Below are 22,860 nucleotides of genomic sequence, written 5' to 3' on the forward strand. Positions count from 1 at the left end.
GAGTTGTAGATACGTATATAGTATCAAAGAAGGAGTCAAAAGGTGGTGAGGTACTGCGGTGAAAGTTGGTCGGTCGAATCGTTACCTTAAGTCCAGTAACTAGTTTAAAGAACAACTATTCTGACTAGAAAAACTGGTGTTGGAGCGAGTTGACGAAAAATTGATAAACTAAGTCTCATTGCAAGAGGTTCGGAGCACAAACTATCTTTTTTGAGCTGCTAGTTAGCTGCTACAAAACGGTGGTGTCCGTTATTGGAATTCCGAACAAACTCAAAAAAGATATTTCGGATTCGGAAGCCTCGAAAATGAATAAAAATTTCACGATGACTGCCTGTGCCGCCTGTACGATGACGTCAGAAACAGATGAAGGGATGGTCGGATGCGATGGATGCGATAAATGGTATCATTTCCGCTGCATCGGCGTTGAGGAAGACGACATCCGCGATCTGGAAAAGTGGTTCTGCGCGACGGAAGCTTGCCAACGAAAGGAAACGGAGCTGTCGAAGAAGTTGGAAGAGAATCGGAAGAAAAGCTCGAAAAGTAAGAAGACACTTGGAGTTGACGACGCTTCCTCCGATATATCTAGCGTGAAGTCGGATCGTCCGGCTTGCTCGTCGTTCGAGAAGAAGCTGAGGGCGATGGAGAAAGAACAACGAGCGAAAGAGAGAGAAATCGAAGAAGATCGACAGCTGTGGGAGAAACGCATGGAGATGGACCGGATCCCGAGCAACACAGGTCGGACAAAAATGGTTGCAGCAACTTGATTGTGACTGAATCTGGTCACATAAGAGTTGTAGTAACCTATGTTGAGCATGTGTGCTGCTAGGGATCCTGAAAGAAAAAAGGATGCAAATGGAGAACGAGATGCAAGAGAGAGAAAAAAGGCAGGAGCAAGCGTTGCTGGAAAAGTCGCTTCGAGAGCAACAAGAGCATTTGGATCAAATGGAGCAAATGCGTATGCAATACGAAGCGAAGATGGCCGTGGTGAATGAAAAATTGAATACCTCTAGGATAGCAAAGCAGAAACCGGTGAGAAAGCAAGATTACGTGGATCATCTGAAAAAGAAAGCAATGCATGAAAAGCCAAGTGGATCGAAGGTATGCGGAAGCGGAAAGAAGCCGAAAAAACCCGAACCTGAGGAACTGGATGAACGAGAAGGGAACTCAGAGGAAGAAAACGAGAAGTCGGGCGATTCCGAAGTAGAAGAGAGCTCAGAGGAGGACAGCACGAAGTCATGCGATTCCGAAGAGGAACAGGAAAATGAGGAATCTGATGAATCGTGCGAAGAAGAATCGGAAAATGAATCAGACGAAAATGAGAGAGCAGCCAGTAGGAAAAGTAGCAGGAACGTTGTTCCACATGGGCTGGGGCGGAAACCAGCGGGCCCGACAAAAGCACAACTATCTGCGCGAAATGGGATCTCCCGAAAACTTCCAATTTTTTCTGGAAAACCAGAAGATTGGCCGTTGTTTATTGGCAGTTATGAAACGTCGAACGAGGCCTGCGGATACAATAACATTGAGAACCTCGTTCGTCTGCAGGAATGTCTCAAAGGACCAGCATTGGAGAGTGTTCGAGGACAGCTACTATTACCGAAATCTGTCCCAAAGGTTATTGAGAAGCTGCGACAACTTTATGGCCGACCGGAGCAGTTGCTACATTTCCACTTGGAGAAAGTGAACCGCTTGGACTCGCCACAGGCTGAACGATTGGAGACGTTTATTCCCTTTGGTAACGCTGTGGAGCAACTGTGTGATCACCTGGAAGCGGCGAACTTGATGCAACACTTGGTAAATCCACTGTTACTACAAAGTTTGCTAGAAAAGTTACCTTCCTCAGAAAAGAGAGAATGGGTCCGCTTCAAGAGCGCTAAGAAGAAAGTGAACCTGAGAACATTTTCCAAATTTCTTTCTCAAATTGTAGCGGAGGTCTGCGAAGCTAACGCGGGCACCTCGATGAAAGCTGGTGATTCTCGTCCCGCCAAGGTTGGTAGAGGAGGCATGAAGGAGAAAGGCGCTCTCTACAACCACAGTACACCAGCAAGTCCCAAAGATAGCACACCTCTAGGAAATCCTCCAGCTGGTGGCGTAAAGCCATGCAAAGCTTGCAAACGCACAGATCATCGGTTGCGGTTTTGCCAAGACTTCAAGGCCATGTCTTTCGCTGATCGAATGAAGGTCGTTGAGAAAGGAAAACTATGTAGGGTGTGCCTGAATGACCATGGGAGAGCACCGTGCAAGTTTAAAATCCGCTGTGACGTAGGTGAATGCCACGATCGACACAACCCTCTGTTGCATCCGGGGGGGTCAAGGGTTATGATGAACACCCACTTCGAAGTTCAAGGCACAATAATCTTCCGGATGATTCCCGTGACATTACACTCCGGAAAACGTGAGGTAAAAACGTTGGCATTTTTGGATGAAGGAGCGTCGATTACGTTGGTGGAGCGCTCGTTGACCAACAAACTGGGCGTTGAAGGAGTGCATGAACCGCTCACCATCACATGGACCTCCGACGTAACGCGCGACGAACGAAACTCAACAAAGATGAACCTGTTTGTGTCTTCCTCCGGAAGTGAAGGAAAGCTGCTTCTGAAGGCAGTTCAGACGGTGAAACAACTTCTTCTGCCCAAGCAATCGATTGACGCCATCGAAATGAATGCATCGTACCGGTATCTTCGCGATGTACCGTTCACATCATATTCAAGTCAGCGACCGGGGATGTTGATAGGACTGAATAATCTTCACGCCATAGCACCGATGAATGCCAAGGTCGGTCAACCAGGGGAGCCAATCGCCGTAAAGTCCAAACTTGGTTGGACCATCTACGGACCGACGAAAAGGCGACAAGAAGTGCGGAATTTTGTCGGATATCACCACCCAGTGTCCAACGAAGATCTACACAACCTATTGAGAGAGCACTACGCCCTGGAAGAGTCCGTGGTGGGTGTGTCGCAGGAGTCGGAAGAAGAAAAGCGAGCTCAGGAAATTCTAGAGCGCACTACAGTCCGCGTAGGCGATCGTTTCGAGACCGGTATGTTGTGGAAAGTCGAGTATCCAAAGTTTCCGAACAGTTACCCGATGGCTGTGCGACGGTTAAAGCAGCTGGAACAGCGTTTAGGAAAGACACCGGAGTTGTTTGCTAAGGTACGCATGCAAATAGAAGAATATCAGCAGAAGGGATATACGCATCTAGCGACACCGGAAGAGTTGGCAAAGTTTGACCCTAGTTCGTCTTGGTTTCTACCTATCAGCGTCGTGCTGAACCCTAAGAAGCCTGGGAAGGTGCGAATAGTATGGGATGCAGCCGCGATGGTCAATAGCGTATCTTTGAACTCCCAGTTACTTACGGGTCCGGATCTACTCACTCCTCTTCCGAAAGTTATCAACCGATTTCGCGAGCGTCCAATTGGTTTCGGCGGCGATATTCGTGAGATGTACCACCAGCTACGGATTCGGGCCGCCGATAAGAGCGCACAGTTGTTCCTATTCCGGAATTCTCCAGAAGAAGCACCTCGTGTATACGTGATGGATGTCGCCACGTTTGGCTCGAAATGCTCCCCGAGTCAAGCCCAGTTTATAAAAAACAAGAATGCTATGGAATTTTCCGTACAGTTCTCAGAAGCCGCCGAAGCGATAATAGAAAAGCACTACGTCGACGACTATTTTGATAGTGTCGATACTGTCGAGAAAGCCATCGACAGAGCGAAGGAGGTTCGGCATATCCATGCGAAAGGCGGTTTTGAAATCAGGAACTGGGTTTCAAACTCCAGTGCAGTTCTCAAGGAGCTAGGCGAAGAGAATGCGTCGCAAAAGTGCATTTCAACCGCGATAAGGAAACTGGAACTGAAAGGGTGCTCGGAATCGTCTGGGACCCAACACAAGATGAATTCTCGTTCTCGATGGAGCATCGGCAGAACGTGAAACCGTATCTGCTAGAAGGTGTGCGACCAACAAAGCGAATCGTTCTAAGCAGTGTTATGGGATTTTTCGACCCGTTGGGACTGCTTACGCCATTCACGGTTTACGGAAAGATGTTGGTGCAGGATTTATGGCGAGCCGGCTGCGATTGGGACGATGAAATAGATGATGGTGCCCTCGATAAATGGGATCGCTGGACGGGGCTGTTGCCGATGGTTACTGACGTTCGCATTCCCCGGTGCTACTTTGGCAGAACACATTCTTCGTCGATTGAATCCTTGGAACTCCACATTTTCACCGACGCAAGCATTCACGCATACGGTTGTGCTGCCTACTTTAGAGCCATCGTCGATGGAAGAGTGAGGTGTTCGCTAGCAATGTCTCGTTCAAAAGTGTGTCCACTCAAGTTGCAATCTGTCCCTCGTCTGGAACTGATGGCTGCAGTCCTCGGTGCGAGGATGATACATACGGTAAAGAACAACCATTCACTGCCCATAGAAAAGCACATCCTGTGGAGTGACTCTCAAACGGTGCTGAGCTGGATTCGGTCTGATCAACACAAATACAATCAGTTCGTCGCATTCAGAATTGGTGAGGTTGTGGAGCTAACGACGGCGGGTGACTGGAGATATGTTCCATCGGAACAAAACATCGCTGACGTTGTGACCAAATGGGGACCCGGGCCACCGTTGTCATCAGATGGACCGTGGTTTAGTGGACCCGAGTTTCTACACTGGCCGGAGAGTATGTTGCCGAAACAAGAAAAAGTGGATTCTGACGATCCGGAAGAGATGAAGGCCTGTGTGTTATTCCACCATGGTTCATTATCAAGTCCGCTTATCAACGTCCAGGTAACAACACGATGGGAGAAGCTGATCCGAATTGCTGCGAACGTCTTTCGCTTCATTGATAATTGTCGAAGAAAAAGTAAAGGAGAGCAAATCCTAGTATCGAAGGCCAACAATTCGCTAGTGCGGCTAATAAGGGGAGACCCAAGAAGCATCGTACAGCCGCTGCGTCAAGAAGAGCTCAAGTTGGGAGAGTATATTCTACTAAGACAGGCACAACGCGACGGGTTTCCAGAAGAGGTGAAGATATTGGAAATTAGAAGAGATTACAAAGTGACGAGGAAAATCGAAAAGTCAAGCTGGCTGTACAAGTTACGGCCGATAATCGACACTGATGGTGTGATCAGACTGGATGGGAGATTGGCCTTGGCAGATGTGCTGCCTTTCGACAAGAGGTATCCGATCATCCTGCCAAGACAGCACGACGTGACGAAGATGATTATTCAGAACTACCACGAGAAGTTTGGGCATGCAAATCGAGAGACTGTCTTCAACGAGCTACGTCAAGGTTCTACATTCCGAAGCTTCGATCGTTGATTGCCGTTGTTATGAAGAACTGTACGTGGTGTCGCGTCCACCGGTGCCAACCAAGTGTTCCAGTAATGGCACCATTGCCGGTCCAACGAATCATGCCTCAGAAACGACCATTCTGCTCAGTTGGAGTCGACTATCTTGGGCCAATAGAAGTGTCAATTGGTCGACGAAAGGAGAAGAGGTGGGTTGCACTGTTCACGTGCCTTGCGGTGCGAGCAGTACATCTTGAGGTGGTGCACAGCTTGACAACGCAAGCGTGCTTGATGGCTATCAGGAGATTCATCTGTAAAAGAGGTTCACCAGACGAGTTCTTCTCAGACAACGGGACAAATTTTAAAGGAGCGAATAACGAGATGATCAAAGCGGTGAAGAAGGCGGAGATGGAGTGTGCTGAAAGTGTCGTCAGTCCGGCGATCAAGTGGCATTTCATACCTCCAGGTACTCCACACATGGGCGGCGCATGGGAGAGAATGGTGCGATCGGTGAAGGAATCGATGAAGACAATGGACGACGGCAGGAAGCTGACCGACGAGGTGCTCTTAACTACGTTGTCCGAGGCAGAGGATATGATTAACAGCCGCCCTTTGACATATTCCTCACAAGAATCGGAGATCGAGGCGCTGACGCCAAATCACTTTTTGCGTGGTGTTGTAAAAGAGACAGATAAAGTGGTCCAGCAAGTCGAGACGGTTGAGTCGCTGCAGAACTTGTACAAGCGGTCACAGTACTTGGCGGACAAGATGTGGCAGAGATGGTGTAAGGAGTATCTACCCAGCATCAACCGTCGAACAAAGTGGCACGATGAGAAACGACCGTTGCAAGTTGGAGATCTGGTATTTGTTGTAGATGGAGACCAGCGGAAGAACTGGACAAGGGGAGTGGTCGAAGATGTGATCCAGGGCGCAGACGGCAACGTGCGGCAAGCGAAGGTTCGAACTTCTAAAGGAATCTTCAGAAGAGCGGTGGCCAACCTGGCAGTGGTCGAGATTCAAGATAAAACCGGAACCTGCAAAGCGGTACCGGAGTTACGGGCTGGGGTGTAGCATGGCCACACGGTTTAGCTAAAAGCGGGTCTAGTGCGATTCAACGTCGATGACAGGCGCTTGCTGAACGGATGAGTAGGTGTAGGAAGAAGGAGGAAATAAAAACAAAGATATTAAAAGTTTTAGCTAGTGTTGATTGAGTTTGAAGCCGCAAAGTAAATTGCATAATTATTAATTATAAGTGGTACGTGGATAAGACCAAAGTACTGTGAGTTGTAGATACGTATATAGTATCAAAGAAGGAGTCAAAAGGTGGTGAGGTACTGCGGTGAAAGTTGGTCGGTCGAATCGTTACCTTAAGTCCAGTAACTAGTTTAAAGAACAACTATTCTGACTAGAAAAACTGGTGTTGGAGCGAGTTGACGAAAAATTGATAAACTAAGTCTCATTGCAAGAGGTTCGGAGCACAAACTATCTTTTTTGAGCTGCTAGTTAGCTGCTACAAAACGGTGGTGTCCGTTATTGGAATTCCGAACAGAGCCCTTTGGCTCCCTTATTGGTGCCAGCAAGCACACAAAAGCGTGGGCCCTTAAGCCCTTTACTTTTTTTTTTTCCTTGTGCCATTCAGCAACGCATCTACTTTCCTTTTTATTTTTAGAGCCATTTAGCTCTCAACGTGCTCGCAAGCTACTCAGATAGTCCCCCGGCGGCGGATCTACCCTACTCCGACGGGGAGTCCCCCGGCGGCGGAAGCTCCCCCGATACCGACGACCCGCATTCGTGGATGGCTGTTACATTACCAACACTACACATTCACCTGGTATGCATGTTCATAGATCCGCTCAAGTCCTACGCACATTCTCACTTCAACGGGTGACCGGACGAGTGCCGAGGTCAGGCCAAAGATTCCGGGTGGAGATAGCTTCCGGTTCAGTGGTGCCCCGACGACCCGAAGCAGGTGCATTCACGCGGCACGATCTACTCAACTGGTCCCCGGCGGTGGACCTAGCCTACTCCGATTAACCGATTTCCCATAAACTGCGCCTTTCAGCTTCTTGCTTAACCGATGAGCCATTCAGCTCTCACCTTGGTCGCGGACTACTCGGATAGTCCCCGGCGGTGGATCAATCCTACTCCGACAGGGAGTTCCCCGACGTCGGAAGCTCCCCCGTAACCGACGACCCGTCTCAACGGGTGACCGGGCGAGTGCCGAGGTCAATCCAAAGATTCCGGGTGGAGATAACTTCCAGTTCAATGGTGCCCCGACGATCCGAAGCCGGTACATTCGCACGCCACGGTCTACTCAGCTGATCCCCGGCGGTGGACCTAGCCTACTCCGATAACCGAGTTTCATTTGCCTTGAGCCATTCAGCTCTCACCTTATTCATTGAGCCATTTAGCTCCCGCCTCGATCGCGATCGCGAACGACTCGGATAGTCCCCGACGGCGGATCTAACCTACTCCGACGAGAAGTTCCCCGAAAGCGGGAGCTCCTCCGAACCCGGCCGTTTCGCCACGTTCTGCGGCTACGCGCTCGCCGCAAGCTGAATACAGTTGCGACGCTGTCGTTCCCATCCATTATCGACATATATATTCACGACTTCCACGACTCATGGTCCGCTATCCGTAACGGCTGCCTGCTGCTGCTCTATGCGCCAACTTCGTTGCAGGATGTCGGCTATCCTGGACGTCGCTCTTGCAACCGCTCTCCACTGTTCTGGGTTCTGGCACATTTTTATGACGATGTTATCGGTGTTGGTGTCCGTTCCGCATGCCCCCAACATCGCACTCCTCTCCGTTTCGAACCGAGGACATGTGAACAGGATGTGTTCAGCCGTTTCTGTCACGTCTGGGCATTGCGGACAGGTGGGAGAAGCCGCGTGACCAAACCTGTGTAGGTACCACTTGAAGCATCCATGGCCTGTTAAGAACTGGGTCAAGCCAAAGTTTAGCTCCCCATGAGGTCTGCTAATCCATGCCGACACACTTGGGACTAGGGGGCAGCAGGGACAGCAGGAACAGCATGATGTCCAAGGGCTTGACGACCCCTCCCCAGCTGTCTGCGAGTCAGGGAGAACTGCCTAGGGCGTGGTGGGATTTAGCAGTAGGCTCTGCTAAAATCCCTCCCAAAAAACCACAAGTGCCCGTAAGCGGACTCTATCAAAGCGACTGTGTGCCGCTTCAAAAGCACAAGCCCAGGGAGGGAGTGCCAACTGGCATGTGGAGTGTCCCTACTTCGGTAGGGTAGTGCGTGAGCTGCTTCGGCAGGGAGTGAGTGATCTGTTTGTGCTGAGGCAGGAGTGTCATAGCGAGTCGCCGCCGCTATGGCCACCTCTAAGCGCAGCAGAAGTCTGAGTATGGACTGCACATGCTAAGGTAAGAGTGTCGTAGCGTAGTATCGTTGATTGGTCCCTACATACCGCTATCGACACCTCGAGGCATGGCAGTGGAGTGTTAGAATAAGTTGTGGAGTGTACCTACTTCGGTAGGGTAGCGCGTGAGCTGCTTCGGCAGGGAGTGAGTGATCTGGTTGTGCTGAGGCAGGAGTGTCATAGCGTGTCTCCGCCGCTATTGTCACCTCAAAGCGCAGCAGAAGTCTGAGTATGGACTGCACATGCTGAGGCAGGAGTCGAGGTATCCCATCGACACCTCGAGGCATTGCAGTGGAGTGTTAGAGTGAGCACCCGAAAAAGGGTCACATGGAGCGAATGGTCTTTGGAGAAGCTGTTTCGGCGGCAGGGTAGCAGTGGGTTGTACCCACACACCTACAGTTGTGCACATGTGGTGCATGGGGAGTGTCCCTGCTTCGGCAGGGTAGCGTATGGTCTGCTTCGGCAGTGGTGTGATTGATCTGATCGTGCTGAGGCAGAGTGTCGTAGCGCAATATCTGTAGGCCCAGGCAGTTACCGCTATTGACACCTCGAGGCATGGCAGCGGAGCGTCCGGGAGAGCATCCAAGTAAGACTCAAATGGAGTGAATGGGGTGCGAGCACCCAAGTCAGTCTCGCGTGGGACGAGTGCCTGTGTGAGCGATAATGAGTGAGTACGCTTAGTACTGCCGTCCCCCCAGAAGTAGTACTGCGAGGTAGTTCCTGGGGGAAACGATGGTGGAGCCCAAGGGAGTTTAGTCGGTATTACCGGTATGGTCGAGTCCGACACTCCAGTACACTTCCGTGTGGTAGTTTGGCAACTACAATGCACGTGTACTGGGTTAGTGTGTAAATGCATTCTCCCTTGTAAAAAAAAAAAAAAAAAAAAAAACACTTGGGACTAAGCGATGGGTCCACCTTCCCTTAGGCGAGTTGTCCCACTCTCTCTGCCATTTGGCTACCGTTGCTGCCTTTATATTCCTTCGAGCGTTATCGGTGCCCCTGAGGGCGTAGCACTCCTCGTCTTCCTCTACCACCAGTTTGATAGGCATCACGCTCGCGAGTACACATGCCGCTTCGCGAGATACGGTGCGATATGCGCTGATAACTCTCAGGCACATTAGCCTATGAGTACTCTCCAGCTTTCGCACGTTGCAGTTTACGCTCAACGCTGACACCCAAGCTGGTCCTCCGTATCGTAGTATTGAAACCGCCACGCTTGCCAGCAGCTTGCGCTTGCTGGAGCACACCCTAGAGTTGTTCGCCATCATCCTCGATAGTGCCATCATCGCCGTCGACGCGCGCTGGCAGGCGTAGTCGACATGACTTTTAAAGCTCAACTTATCGTCGAGCATCACCCCCAATTGTTTCAGAGATCTCTTGGAGGTGATGTCACAGCCGCCGACTCTAATTGTCGCCTCCTGAACCGATTTCCGATTGTTAACGACTATCATATCCGTTTTATGATGCGCCAACTGTAGCTTCTTGCTGCGCAACCATTCCTCCACTAGGCTGATCGAATAGGCTGCAGTCAATTCGACCTCTTCGACGGATTCTCCGTACACGGTCATGGTTACGTCATCGGCGAATCCCACTAACTTGACTCCTGGCGGGAGCTTCAACCGCAGCACGCCATCGTACATCACGTTCCACAGCAATGGACCCAAAATTGATCCCTGTGGGACACCTGCCGTGATGGGGGCGGTAGCCAAGCCTTCGTCTGTCTCGTAGATCAATAATCGATTCTGAAAGTAGCTTCCCAGAATCTTATACAGCCCTACCGGTACTCCCAGCCGAAGCAACGAGTTCGCGATCTCCATCCAGCACGCACTGTTGAATGCATTCCGCACGTCGAGTGTTATTACTGCGCAGTAACGTATACCGCGCCGCTTGCATTCGATGGCGACCTTTGCAGTGTCGACCACCGATTTAATGGCACCCAGAGTAGACCTTCCTCTCCGAAAGCCGAATTGCTCGCTCGATAATCCTCCTACCTCCTCGACGTACGGCGACAGTCTGTTCAGGATCAACTTCTCCAGTAGCTTCCCTACCGTGTCTATAAGACAGATTGGTCTGTACGCTGAGGGGTCTCCTGGTGGCTTGCCAGGTTTCGGTAACAGGACCAAACGCTGTCTCTTCCATATATCCGGGAATGTCCTCTCGTCCAGACACTTCTGCATGGCCAACCTAAACATGTTCGGGTTAGTCGTTATGGCTGCCTTCAATGCCATATTCGGGATCTCGTCCGGACCAGGTGCTTTACTCGGGTCGAGGGACTTTGCCACCGTCAATATCTCTTCTACCGTCACCCTCTCCACCGCTTCATCATTTGCTACCCTCGCTGCTGGCGGCCAGTGGGTTGGGCCGTGGTGCGGGAATAGTGCCTCGATTATAGTCTTCAGCCTCGTTGGACATCGCTTGGGAGGAGCCAGTGTTCCGCTTTTTTTGTTCATCACCACCCGATAGGCGGCTCCCCAAGGATTCGACTTGGGCCTCTGGCAAAGTCTGTCGAAGCAGGCTTTCTTGCTTTCTTTGATGGCCTTGTTTAGAGCCAGTCTCGCTGCTTTGAATTGCTCGATGCGTTCCGCCCTCACTTCCGCCAAGCGTGTCCTTTGCGTTTTTCTTCTAGCCCGGAGACAGGCTGCTCGAAGGGCTGCAATTTCATCGCTCCACCAGTATACCTGTGGCCTGCAGTTCCGTGGTCGCACCTTCCTCGGCATGGTCGCGTCACAAGCTCGAGACAGGACCGCAACCAGTTCGTCGCCGCTTAAACTTCCCGTGTTTTCTTCCAGACCCATAGCTTCACTGAAGGTCCCACCGTCGAAGTGGGCGACCTTCCACGACCGGGTTGTGGGAGTAGCTCTCCGGCTGCCTCTTCTTGCCTCGCTGCCTATCCTGTACCGGATAGCTAGATGGTCACTGTGGGTGTAACCGTCGTCGACCATCCACTGCATATCACCGACCAAACTTGGACTGCAGAACGTTACGTCTATTATCGATTCCACTCCGTTTCGCTGGAAGGTACTTTTGGAGCCTTCGTTGCACAGCACGACATCCAGCTTGGCGAAAGCCTCTAGCAGCGTTTGCCCTCTCCGGTTAGTAAAGCGACTTCCCCACTCTATCGCCCACGCATTGAAGTCTCCTGCAATTACTACTGGCTTGCTACCCACTAGGTCTGATGTTAGCCGATCGACCATCTCGGTGAATTGTTCTATCGGCCACCTTGGTGGGGCGTAGCAGCTGCAGTAGTACACTCCATTTATTTTCGCTATAACAGTACCCTCCGCTCTTGTGTTCAGCACTTCCTGGATCGGGTATCTTCCCGTCGTACAAATCGCCGCTGATTTGGATCTATCCGCTACCCAGTTCCCATTATCCGCGGGGATGCGGTACGGGTCCGACAAGATAGCGACGTCCGTTCTCGCTTCTACTACCGACTGCCACAGCAACTGCTGGGCGGCCGCACAATGGTTGAGGTTGAGCTGCGTTACTTGCACGGCTTCCTCGTATAACCACTCAACGGGCACGCAGGTCCACCCATAGCGTGGTTATGTTCCTGCTTCCTGCTCGCGCATAGCGTACACGATGGTACTTTCTCGCACGTGTGCGCCTTATGGCCCTCTTCGCCGCATCGCCTACATAGGTTACTCCTATCCGGCCCTTTGCACGCCCACGATTTGTGTCCCGGTTCGAGGCACCGGAAGCACTTGTCGACTACCGGTGGTTGGTAGAGGCTGACTGGACATACTGACCAGCCAACTTTCAGCTTACCAACTTTGATCACCTTGTTAGCGTCGATGGCCGGTAACTTCACCGTGGCAATCTGCGTCCCCTGCGGTCCTCTTCGCAGACGGATGGACGCATTTGCTACCACCACTCCACCTTGGTCCTTGATGGCCGAGGCGATCTCTTCCGATGTCGTGACCTCGTCCAGCTGCTTGCATTGGAGAGTCACTTCGTCGTGTAGAGCCCTCACTTCTACGCTCTCGCCTAGGACTTCCTGGGCTGGCGCTCCATATGAGGTACCGTTCGCCTGTGAGCCCTTCCTTAAGACAAGGATCATCTCGCCCGCTCTCGTCCGCCTTATGCTACAAACCTCTTTACCAAGGTCCGCCAGTTTCTCGGCGCTGCGCATCGCCTTGAGCACGTCGGCGTAGCGCTCTTTCTCTGTTTTAATGAGAAGTGCTTCACCCTTCTGTCTGGCTCTCGCCGGGCGCGTGATTGCCGCTTTCACCTTCGGTTTATTTACTACCGTTTGCCAGGGACCGTCCGACCGCAGGTTGTCTTGGTCAGGTTGGCTTCCCTCCTCCGGTGGCCGACTGGCTTGTTTCGCCCTTGCTCTCTTCTTACGCCCTTCACCCTTGCTTGCGACTGTCGTGGGCCTGCTCTTCTGGTCTGCGCTCTCCCGACGCCTTTTGCATTCTGTTTAAAGCGCTTAATGCCAGGCGAGTCCCTGGCTCGCTTATCTGTTCTCCTCTCTACCGCTCTGTCTCTGAGGGCAAAATCTAACGCCTCCTGTGCCATGGTTGTGGTACTATGGAAGGAGAAGGGAGCAGTCTGTGCACTCTTTTCCGCTTTACCACAGCCTTCCAGCCTGGCCGCAAGCACTTCCTGTTCTTGCTTGGCAGCAAGAACCAAATTGCGAAGCTTAAGCAATTTCAGCTTCAGCTCCCTCGACATATTGTCCCGTTCATTGGTGAAGTCGATAATGTCATCGAGTTGCACCATGACGACGGTCAAGCTCGGCAGGATGCCACTCGACCCTATCTCCACTGCATTGTGCTGCTGCTTATCGACTATTGGCGTATCGTTATCGCTCTCCACGACGACTACTTCGCTACTCGTGTCCTTCGTCTCCATTTCTCTCGCACCCGATGCGTTGGGTGGAGATCTCTCCAAACCTCTCCTTGCGAAGGGGTTCACTTCCGATGCTTGTTTGTTTACTTTAGCTTTATTCATGTTTGTTGGGTCCCCTTAGGGCTGCCCTCGAACCCAACTGGAATAGTCGCCTTCTTGATCCCATGGTTATCTTTGCAGATGCAGTGAGGCCATGCGGGGTTGACACCTCGGTGTTCAGAGCCGGATCGGCGTAAGCCAGGAAGGAATCAACTGGTCCTACTCCCATCTGGTTGGTTAAGCCAGACGGCTGGATTGGGACGGCGTGCCCCAAGGCCTGCCACGGTTTTACGGGACGGAAGGCAGCTGTGGCATTAGCCCACCCGCCATTTCAAGACGGTGTCACCCGGCTTTACTCAAGGAGTGGAATGACACAACTGTCAGCCCTAGATTCGTTGTATATCTCGATTTCCGCTCGTGTCCGTTGACGTTGCCGTTATCGATGCCACTGGGTTGGGCTAGTGTGCTTTGAGCGGCGCACGGTCGCTTTGATAGGACCTGCTTACGGATACATGCAGCTTTTTGTAGAAGTTTAACAGAGCCCACTGTCAAACCCCACCACATCCTAGGCAGGTCCCCTAACTCGCAGTGGGGAGGGGTCGTAAAGCCCTTGGACATAGTCCCCGCTGCCCTGCTATCCAATGTCTAAAATCGCTTTACTGCGCTTTAGTGAGGTCATTACTAGAATATTCATCTGTTGTCTGGGCTCCTTTTTATCAAAATAGCATAACGCGAATAGAAGCAATTCAGCGTAAATTCGTCCGTTTCGCTCTACGTCGTCTTCCTTGGAATGACCCACATAATTTACCCAGCTATATGGCACGCTGCCGACTTATTGGTTTGAATCTGTTAAGTGATCGTCGAGACGTATCCAAGGCGCTGTTCGTTTCAGATCTTCTACAATCGAGAATTGATTGCCCCACTCTGCTTTCTCAATTGAACCTTAATATACCCTACCTTCCACTTCGATCAACTCCTTTCATTTTTTTAGAGGAGCTCGCACAAATTATGCGCAAAACGAGCCTTTCACTAGCATGTGTCGCACTTTCAATCGTTGCTCTACCGCGTTTGATTTTCATCTTTCCCGGTGTATTCTTCGGAAAAGATTCACTATACTCCTCCCTACATCCGACAGTATTACACATTAGGTCAGGTAGCTTTATAGATGTATTTTTTTGTATAACATTAAGTAATTAGGAAGTTAAGTTTAAGCAAAATTATGTATCATTTGGAAATATTGTTATCTGTTGATATAAAAGAAGAGGAGGTTTTGCGCCCGTTTGAGAAAGATTTCATGAATAATTCTACTCAAACGGGCTTTTCCCTGCTCCAAATAAAGAAATAAAGAAATGAAGAATAGTGGTCGAAAATTTGGAATGAAACTGAATCCCTACTAATTTTACTCTAAGTCGAATGCAACAGTTGGAATTGCGAAAAGCATTATTACCACTTGGGGTTTCAAAGTTAAAATTTTAAGTTATCGTACCGTTGTCGATGAGACAACGGGTCAAATGGGGGTGAGAATGGGTCATTGTTTCAACTACATAGAATGCTTGAAGAATAGATTTAATGTATCTGAGAACAATAAAACTGAATTATAAGTGACCTTTTTGAACGATTTTGTTATCCGACCTCCAGACTGTCGGTGAGGGCTCGGACGTCACCCCTGACTACGGTATCCAACAATTTTTTATATTTTAAGTTATGGTAATTTTGTTCTAAACCAGTGACATAAGTAATCGAATGAATTATCTTAAAATATGACTACATTCCTCAATGCATCAAACTGTTCTACGTAGTTTACGTTGAGCGGTCGTGTCTTGTACATAACCCTTCAGATTTTTTGCTCTATGAGTCTTTACTGCTTGTAACCAAATATTTGTCTCATCTATGCTGGATTTCCTGTTTATATGGGACAGATATGCGATTACAGACAGTTGAGCTGATATATGTAGGTGAAAATTATTCGAGATATTTTGTACTGACGGCAAAATTTGAAATACCAAAAATACCGGTATTTTCCGCCTCTAATACCGGTATTTTCGGTACCCAAAATTGGCCGGTAATACCGGTATTACCGGTTTCGATACTACCGGTTAGACCACCCTAGTCAAAACTGAATTACCATAGTTGATTTATGGCTAGCGTAAAAATCTGGACAGATCGCTTAAAAAAAAGTCCGCGCAGTTTACGTCTACGTTCCCCTTCGTAGACTAACGTTTGAAACTCCTCCACCCTTAAGAGTCTACGTGGTTTATGGACAGCCCCTGAGAACAATATTAGCCATCAACCACGAGTTTTTATCGGTGTTGACGAATTCAAGGCTCACTGGTAACCTCCAATAACTATACCAGCAGAAAAATTCGGGAACGCATCATGGCAGGAAATCGTACGTACTTTGGACTCCACAAGAATATAGTTCGCCGCTGTACCAAACTGGTAGTTCTTTACGGACACGAGACCTGGATAGAAGACAGTACATGGAGGAGGCGAATGAACCATGTGTTTCAACAGCTGTTGGGAGAACCATCCGTTGTTAACACCGCGAAAATCGTTAGACTTCAGAAGGCCGGGCACGTAGCCAAAATGTCAGACAATAACCAGCTGAAAATGGTTCTCAACTATGATCCAACGGGCACAAGAATGCAAGGTGCGCAGCGAGCCAGGTGGATAAATCAGTTTGAAGCCGATTTGCGTATCTTCCGCAGACTGCGGTGCTGGCGACATGCAGCTGGGTTAGGGACAAAAGGTCGAAAGGACAAAAGGTCGAAGGGACAAAAGGTCGAAAGACAAAAGACAAAAAGTCGAAAAAGGCAAAAGGTCGAAAAGGACAAAATGTCAAAAGGACAAAACGTCGAAAGGGAAAAAACGGCCAAAGAGACAAAAGGTAAAAAATAACACAAGGTCGAAAGGGACAAAAGGTCGAAATAGAAAAGAAACTGAAACCGAGAGAATCAATCTTGCACAATACAAGTTTTATGCATTTCTTAAATCAACAATCTGTTTAATTACTGATAAAACTATCAAGATATTCATAACATTGTTTCATACAGTTAAACCTCCACGAGTTGATGTTCTATGACTCGATACTCGATATCGACACATGGAAGCAAATTAGGCCGTTACAAATATTAAATTTATTTTATGTCCGACAGCTCTTGGAATGGACGAGGGGGGGAATAAAAAAAATAACAAGGAAACAAAAAAAGTCCAAAATGCAATTATTCCATGGAAAGTTTTAAATTTTAATGGAAAATAATAGCAAAGAATGTTTAGAGAAAGCAAAGAATATGAATATTAGCATTAGCATTAGCATTAAGCAGTTCGCACAAATTCGTAGGTGGTACAAGCCAAGACTATTGTATGAAAGCAACATCACTTTCATCCGTTACCACAGATATTGATTTGGGAATAATCGCTAACTCTTAGATGGAAGCAATGTACTTTCCAATAGTCGAGATCTGTTCTGGTCACGTCCTTGCGAATGCTGAGGAAGGGGAAGGATGGTTTGTTGGACACCTACTTAAGTAAGATGCAGAGAACTCTACGATCTCTCATAGGTGCCACGGGAGGTTTTGGGATTGTGGGGAAGGTTATAGCAGTAGGAATCGTTTCGGTATAACGTGAAACACAGAAAGAACTAAGATGGAAATACAAAGTAGGAAAGGGACGAGCCTGGGAACTGAACCCACGATCTCCTGCTTATAAGGCAGAAGCGGTAGCCACTAGACCACCGAGCTCGCACAGCAAAGAATATGAATATTTGTAACAAATTTATCCAGCAGTGAATTCAGCACAAATGTTATATAATAGAACAAAACCTGCCAAAGCCGTCTTTTCCCCTAGTAAAAAAAAATACTAGAACTTATTTTTGTAGAAATTGTTGTTTTTCTTTCTAGAAAAAGGCTGTTTTTGCTGATGAACTCTAAGTAAACTGTTGAATTCTTAACACCGAAATTTTCCATTTCCATTTTCCATATTGGAATGCCATGCTACTTGTTAGCGGCATAGATACAACCTCGGACAAACCCGTAGAGAGAATGCAATGGACGCTAAACTCACCCATACGAGAAACATGCGCGGATGAGCTGCGGGGGATTCTGTATAGTCAAAAGGAGGTTATTTCGGCTCATGGACAGCGATAGCTGCCTGGACGCCCCCACACGATCTGAGATGTCTTTTCAGGTGCCTGATTGCAGATTTTTGTTTACTTTACTCCAAACAGCTTCAAAGTAAATCTCTTTTGCTTTATAAAAATAGCTAATCATTGTTACACAGGCTACATGGCACACTGGTTTCCTTCTCAGCACCATGTACATGAGGTATTTATAAACGGGGATCCAATCGTCACTCACTCTTGTGTTCTGAGCACTTTTTGGGGGACACAGGACCAACGTAAAAGATCTCTATCATTGAATTGGGCCCCGATTCCTATCGACTTCATTTATTTCTCTGTTAGGGTTTCGTCGCCAAGAGATCTTAGGTCTGCCCCTGCTGCGATGTCCTGCCGGATTCCAGCGCTTGCTTGCAGATTTCGTTTCCGCTCTTACGTGGTGTATGGGAGGCCTACGTCCATTCACACTGTAGAGCAGGACTGCTCAACCTTTTCAAGCCACGGGCCAATTTTTGAAATCCAGAGTTGCTGGAGGGCCAGAAAATATTTTGTACATAACTTTTTAAATATTTTGAAAATAATCATTGTTTTCTTTTTCAGAAAAACTAAACGCGATTAAATTGCCTTCAAACAATCTTTTTGTTTTTTTTATTTCGTCGTTGCATTAGAGATCCATTGGAAACATTGAATTAAGTTATTTACACCGTTTACCGGATGTTAAAAAATGGAAATTTCGTTACTTTACCAGCATATTGAACAGATTAGCATGAACAGTTTTCAACAGTATGAGATAAATGTACCAGATTTCAGAAACCCACTGTGCCAAGGCGCTTTATCTTCTAGTTATTAAGATATTTGGCAATATCTGCTAGAAAAGTCAAGTCACTCATCTATTCAGAATCATTCAGCTCGGGCAGTGGTTTTCTTTTATCTTATGCTATTTTCTTTTCGAAAAGAATAAAATCTCTCAAGAATGGTACCAACTCAATGAAATTCGCAATAATACATCAATTCTCCGTATTATGCTTTCATTTCCGTCAACATCATTTATAATTGGGGGATGTTGAGTTCCCTAACATTAATAAAGTTAATTGGCTTAATAACGAGCGTCAATACTTGAGGAATATTGATCGTTTTCGCATATCGATTCTTTTGGTGAATGTGCAATGGCAGGGAAATATCGCCATACCTATGTCATAGCTTGCTTAGAATTATCACAAGGCCATTGTTCTTTCCTGTCATTGCTGGTGCTTTATCAATCGTAAGGTCCCGAGCAGCACACATGTTACACATAGATTACAGTAACTTATATGGCCAGATTCAGTCACCATTGAGTTACTGCAACCATATTCGATTGACTTGTGCTGCTTGGGGTCACTTAAATTTTCGAAAAAGAAAAAAAGAATATTTACACAGGTCTTAACAGCCCAAAGGTTTTTGTTTCCGTTAGTTGTTCCATGTATTGAGAAATCATCATCAAAGCTACCAATTTCTCTGACATTTGAAAATGACCATTATTTCCTGTCTGTCTTCATCTTCATCAAGACAGCCACATTTGTCGCGTTTTTCACGTCAGTATTTTCATCGTTTGCGAGAGAGTAGAATATGAAACAGGCGGCTTTTTCACGTAACGTAGCTTTCAAATCTTCTGCGAGAATTTTTACTCTTCACCGTGTTCTGCGCAAACTAATGCTACTGAATGAGGTTGTTTCCTTAGGACACGATGTGAACAACAACCGAATGCATTCCTTAACAACTTCTCCGTCCTGGAAAGGTTTCATCCGTTTTGCAAAATCTTATAAACAGCAAAACTGGCCCGATCTGCATTTTCTGACTTCGTTTTAACTTGAGTAAAGAGAGTTTGTTGCTTCGATAATCCTTCGTACCAATAATTTGAATCAACAAACGGAAATTCAAATTGAAGTTCTATTAACTTTGGTTTCCTATTTGGGCGCTTTCAAATACCATATTTCACAAAATGCTTGGATTCAGGTTTTATTCCTTCAATATAGAAAAACTTTCCGAACAAATTAAGCAAACCGGCCTTCTTTTTTTCAACGTGAACATAAACTACTCTGACCAATCTTTATGAAACCACGATGTTCCACTTCAACCTTTTGTAAAATTAGTAAAATATTATTTTCGTTTTAAAAACTACATATATGATAATGAATAAGAAAAAAACTTCTTGAGCCAGATAAAAAAGCTGGCGGGCCGATTTTGAGGTTATTTTTCTTACACGCCGCGGGCCACATAAAATGGAGCAGAGGGCCGCATCCGGCCCGCGGGCCGAACGTTGGGCAGCCCTGCTGTAGAGTTCTTGTTGATATCGGATTTCGATGGCATCGTCGATGGGACTCAACATTCAGAATCCAGTTGTCAGGTCACCAGGTCCGAGCTGTAAAACGTTGACATCGGAATGACAATGAATAATTGCAAATCTGTGATCACTGCTAATACGCACCAAGTATCACTGGCGTATAATATCACAGATTCCACGTTACAGTTGAGTATTCGGGGCTTAGTGCATTGCCTAGACCACCGCCCAACGTTGGCTGGCAATGGTTTTCAACCTTCTCCACTGTTTGCCCAGCTACCATGGAGTTGGAGTTGTTCACATCCAATGGATCGGTGTTGTTGATGTTGATGAAGGGAGCGTTCACCCGGGTCATTCAGTTTAGTCCACTGTTGCGTTAGTACTGCAGTATCGTCATCTGGGTCGAGGTAGGTAGTACGATTGCTCTATGGTGCTAGGGACTGCTAGAGTGCTAGACAGAGTATAATACATCCAGCCTTGCCTCACTTTAGCGATTATATTGTGTTGGACTCTGGATTTTGTCTAGACCTCCCTTGCTTCTAGGGACGCCCCTCAGTTTTTCGTGATTCAGACTATTGAAGGCTTTTCCGTGGTCAATCAATACCAAATGGAGGGACTCTTGAAATTCAATGACCTGCTCCAGGATGATGCAAAGCATGACAGTATGATTCTCACATAATCATCCGGGCGGAATCTCGCCTGCTGCCGTCGAAGAATTGTAAACCTTTCCCTAAATCAGAATTAGGAATTAGGTCGTCAAAACTCGAAGAAATTGTTCTAAGTGGTCGAACCAATGTTTCAGCTGATCAATTGGATCGGTGAGTGACTGACATGTCGCGTCTTTCTCTGGCACCCACGGATTTGTCCTTGCTCCAATCAGTTTGACTTACTTCTCTAGAGCCACTTTTAGTTGTCAGGACTGTCTGCTAAAAGTGGATACGGTGCCTTCTTGAGTCCATAACAAACGAAGCGATGACATCGCGTTTGACTATCATCTTATAATTGGCAAGATCCGACCACGCATTTCCAGAATTTAGCGGCGGAAAAATTCACTCGGGTGTCGATTCACCATCTTCAGATGACGCGTGCATATTCAAATTACATACAAATTAGCTAAAATTTTAGGAGGTTTATTAAAATAATAAAACCAATCGTTGAGGCATAGGGGAGCGAAAAATTCAAAATTTGAATCACTCTAGTGGACATCCTAGCCGAAGAAGAAAAAAGGCAGCAACAACCGAAGATTATCACCTAAATAACTCACTGACTTAGACAGCTGAAATGTTGGTTAAATTCGTGTAGCGTTCTTCAGAAAGCAGCCATCCGAAGCAGGAAATCTAAAGGGGCCTCCAAGGTCGATCGGCAGTCGGCGGAGGAGACCCTATACTGCTGTCTGAATCACAAAAATCTGTTAGGCCCCTGGGCGCCGAGGGATTTTCAAATAGGGTCAGAGCTTTGTCTGACCTCGTTCGGGTAGTCGCTAATGTGAGGCAAGGATGCATTTCATCTGCACTGTTACTTCTCAGCGTAATCGATAAAATCTTGGTGGGTGCGATTGACCGTGTACTAAACCTTGAGCTGATTTGGCAATTTATTGTTGTGAAACATCTAGGCGACTCTGATTTGGCTAATGAACACGAAACACTATATTAGTACTGCAATGCTCTTTTGTGTGTGGTTGAGGAGCTGACCGTATGCTTCTTTGTGGCGGGTCCACCATCAACGCCCGCAGGATCAGGTGGTTGAGTGTAAGCTATAGTAGCCAGACGATCGGAGGACTTCCATATCTTGATAGTATGATATCATCAGATGGCGAAATTTGGATTGACATGGAATCATGAGTCAGAAAGGCTGGGCTTCCTTAGCGAGTTTTCGAAATATTTTCAGACCCAACCGGATTGATCCATGCACTAACATTCGAATGTACTATTCTATCGTGAAACGTATTGTGTTTAGGCAAAGATAACGCAGATGATGTCTAAAATTTAAAATTCGAACGGCCTTACAGCTGGATATCGTGTTGCGAGCAACGTTGCGAGCGAGGGTCGGCGGAATCTGTAAGGATAGGATATAGAATATTTATGCCGATAGAGATATACCCAACAAACATCGGAAGCTAATAGAACACTATATCCTTCTTCAGCTAGTAAACTAGCTTATCCAGCTAAAATTGTTTGTTGGGTACGCTCGTATTTTCAATTGAAATACTCTTAGGGACAAATTTTTGGTCTATAAATGTAATATTTCGTATCAAGATAAAAACAATGATGCATAAAGTTCAAAATTAGAAAAAATAAAAATATAATATATAAATAAAAAAAAAATTTCGTCCCTTCAATATTTTGGGAAAGTTGAAGGGGGGTGACATAAAATCAATTTAATATTTGTATCGGCCTTATGCCAAATTAAAAACTATTTTCTGGGTACTTATGATTCCAAGTATTTTCCCTTCCACATCTCGCCATTTCCATGACTTGATGGTACCTTCAATATCGACTCATGGAGATTTTACTGTAGTAATTATGCTTCTTTGAAAATTGCTCATTCTTCAACTTTGATTAATGAGATGAGTGTTTTACTTCTGCTTGAAGTTAAATGCATTTCACAAATTCATTTGGAATACACCCAAATTTCCCGTTCCCGTTCTTGATCGATCGTTTGTCCTTTTGACCTTTTGTCCCTTTCGATCTTTTTCCTTTCGACCTTTTGTCCTTTCGATCATTTGTCCTTTCGACCTTCTGTCCCTTTCGACCGTTTGTGATTTCGACCTTTTGTCCTTTCGTCCTTTTGCCATAGATTCACATGCAGCTGAATCAGTGGCGTAGCCAGGGGAGGGGGGGGGGGGGGGCATAACCCCTCCCCCCAAAAGACGAAATTT

The 22,860-nt window shown here is 47.3% G+C and overlaps 2 protein-coding genes across 2 annotated transcripts; one reads left to right on the plus strand and one right to left on the minus strand.

The window, feature by feature from the left end:
• Positions 1–846: 846 nt before the first annotated feature.
• On the plus strand, positions 847–5,306 carry LOC134222107 (uncharacterized). Its single transcript, XM_062701251.1, has 2 exons — positions 847–3,714; positions 3,774–5,306. Exons 1-2 carry the CDS (start codon positions 847–849, stop codon positions 5,304–5,306), a joined length of 4,401 nt encoding a protein of 1,466 aa, XP_062557235.1.
• Positions 5,307–6,360: 1,054 nt separating this feature from the next.
• LOC134222108 (uncharacterized) lies at positions 6,361–13,515 on the minus strand. The gene is made up of 4 exons (XM_062701252.1): positions 13,138–13,515; positions 12,248–13,057; positions 10,843–12,107; positions 6,361–6,409 (listed from the first exon to the last, which is right to left on the minus strand). The coding sequence occupies exons 1-4, from the start codon at positions 13,513–13,515 to the stop codon at positions 6,361–6,363; spliced, it is 2,502 nt and encodes an 833-aa protein (XP_062557236.1).
• Positions 13,516–22,860: the final 9,345 nt, after the last annotated feature.

Source organism: Armigeres subalbatus, chromosome 3 (assembly GCF_024139115.2).
Source record: "Armigeres subalbatus isolate Guangzhou_Male chromosome 3, GZ_Asu_2, whole genome shotgun sequence".
Classification (NCBI taxonomy): Eukaryota; Metazoa; Arthropoda; class Insecta; order Diptera; family Culicidae; genus Armigeres; species Armigeres subalbatus.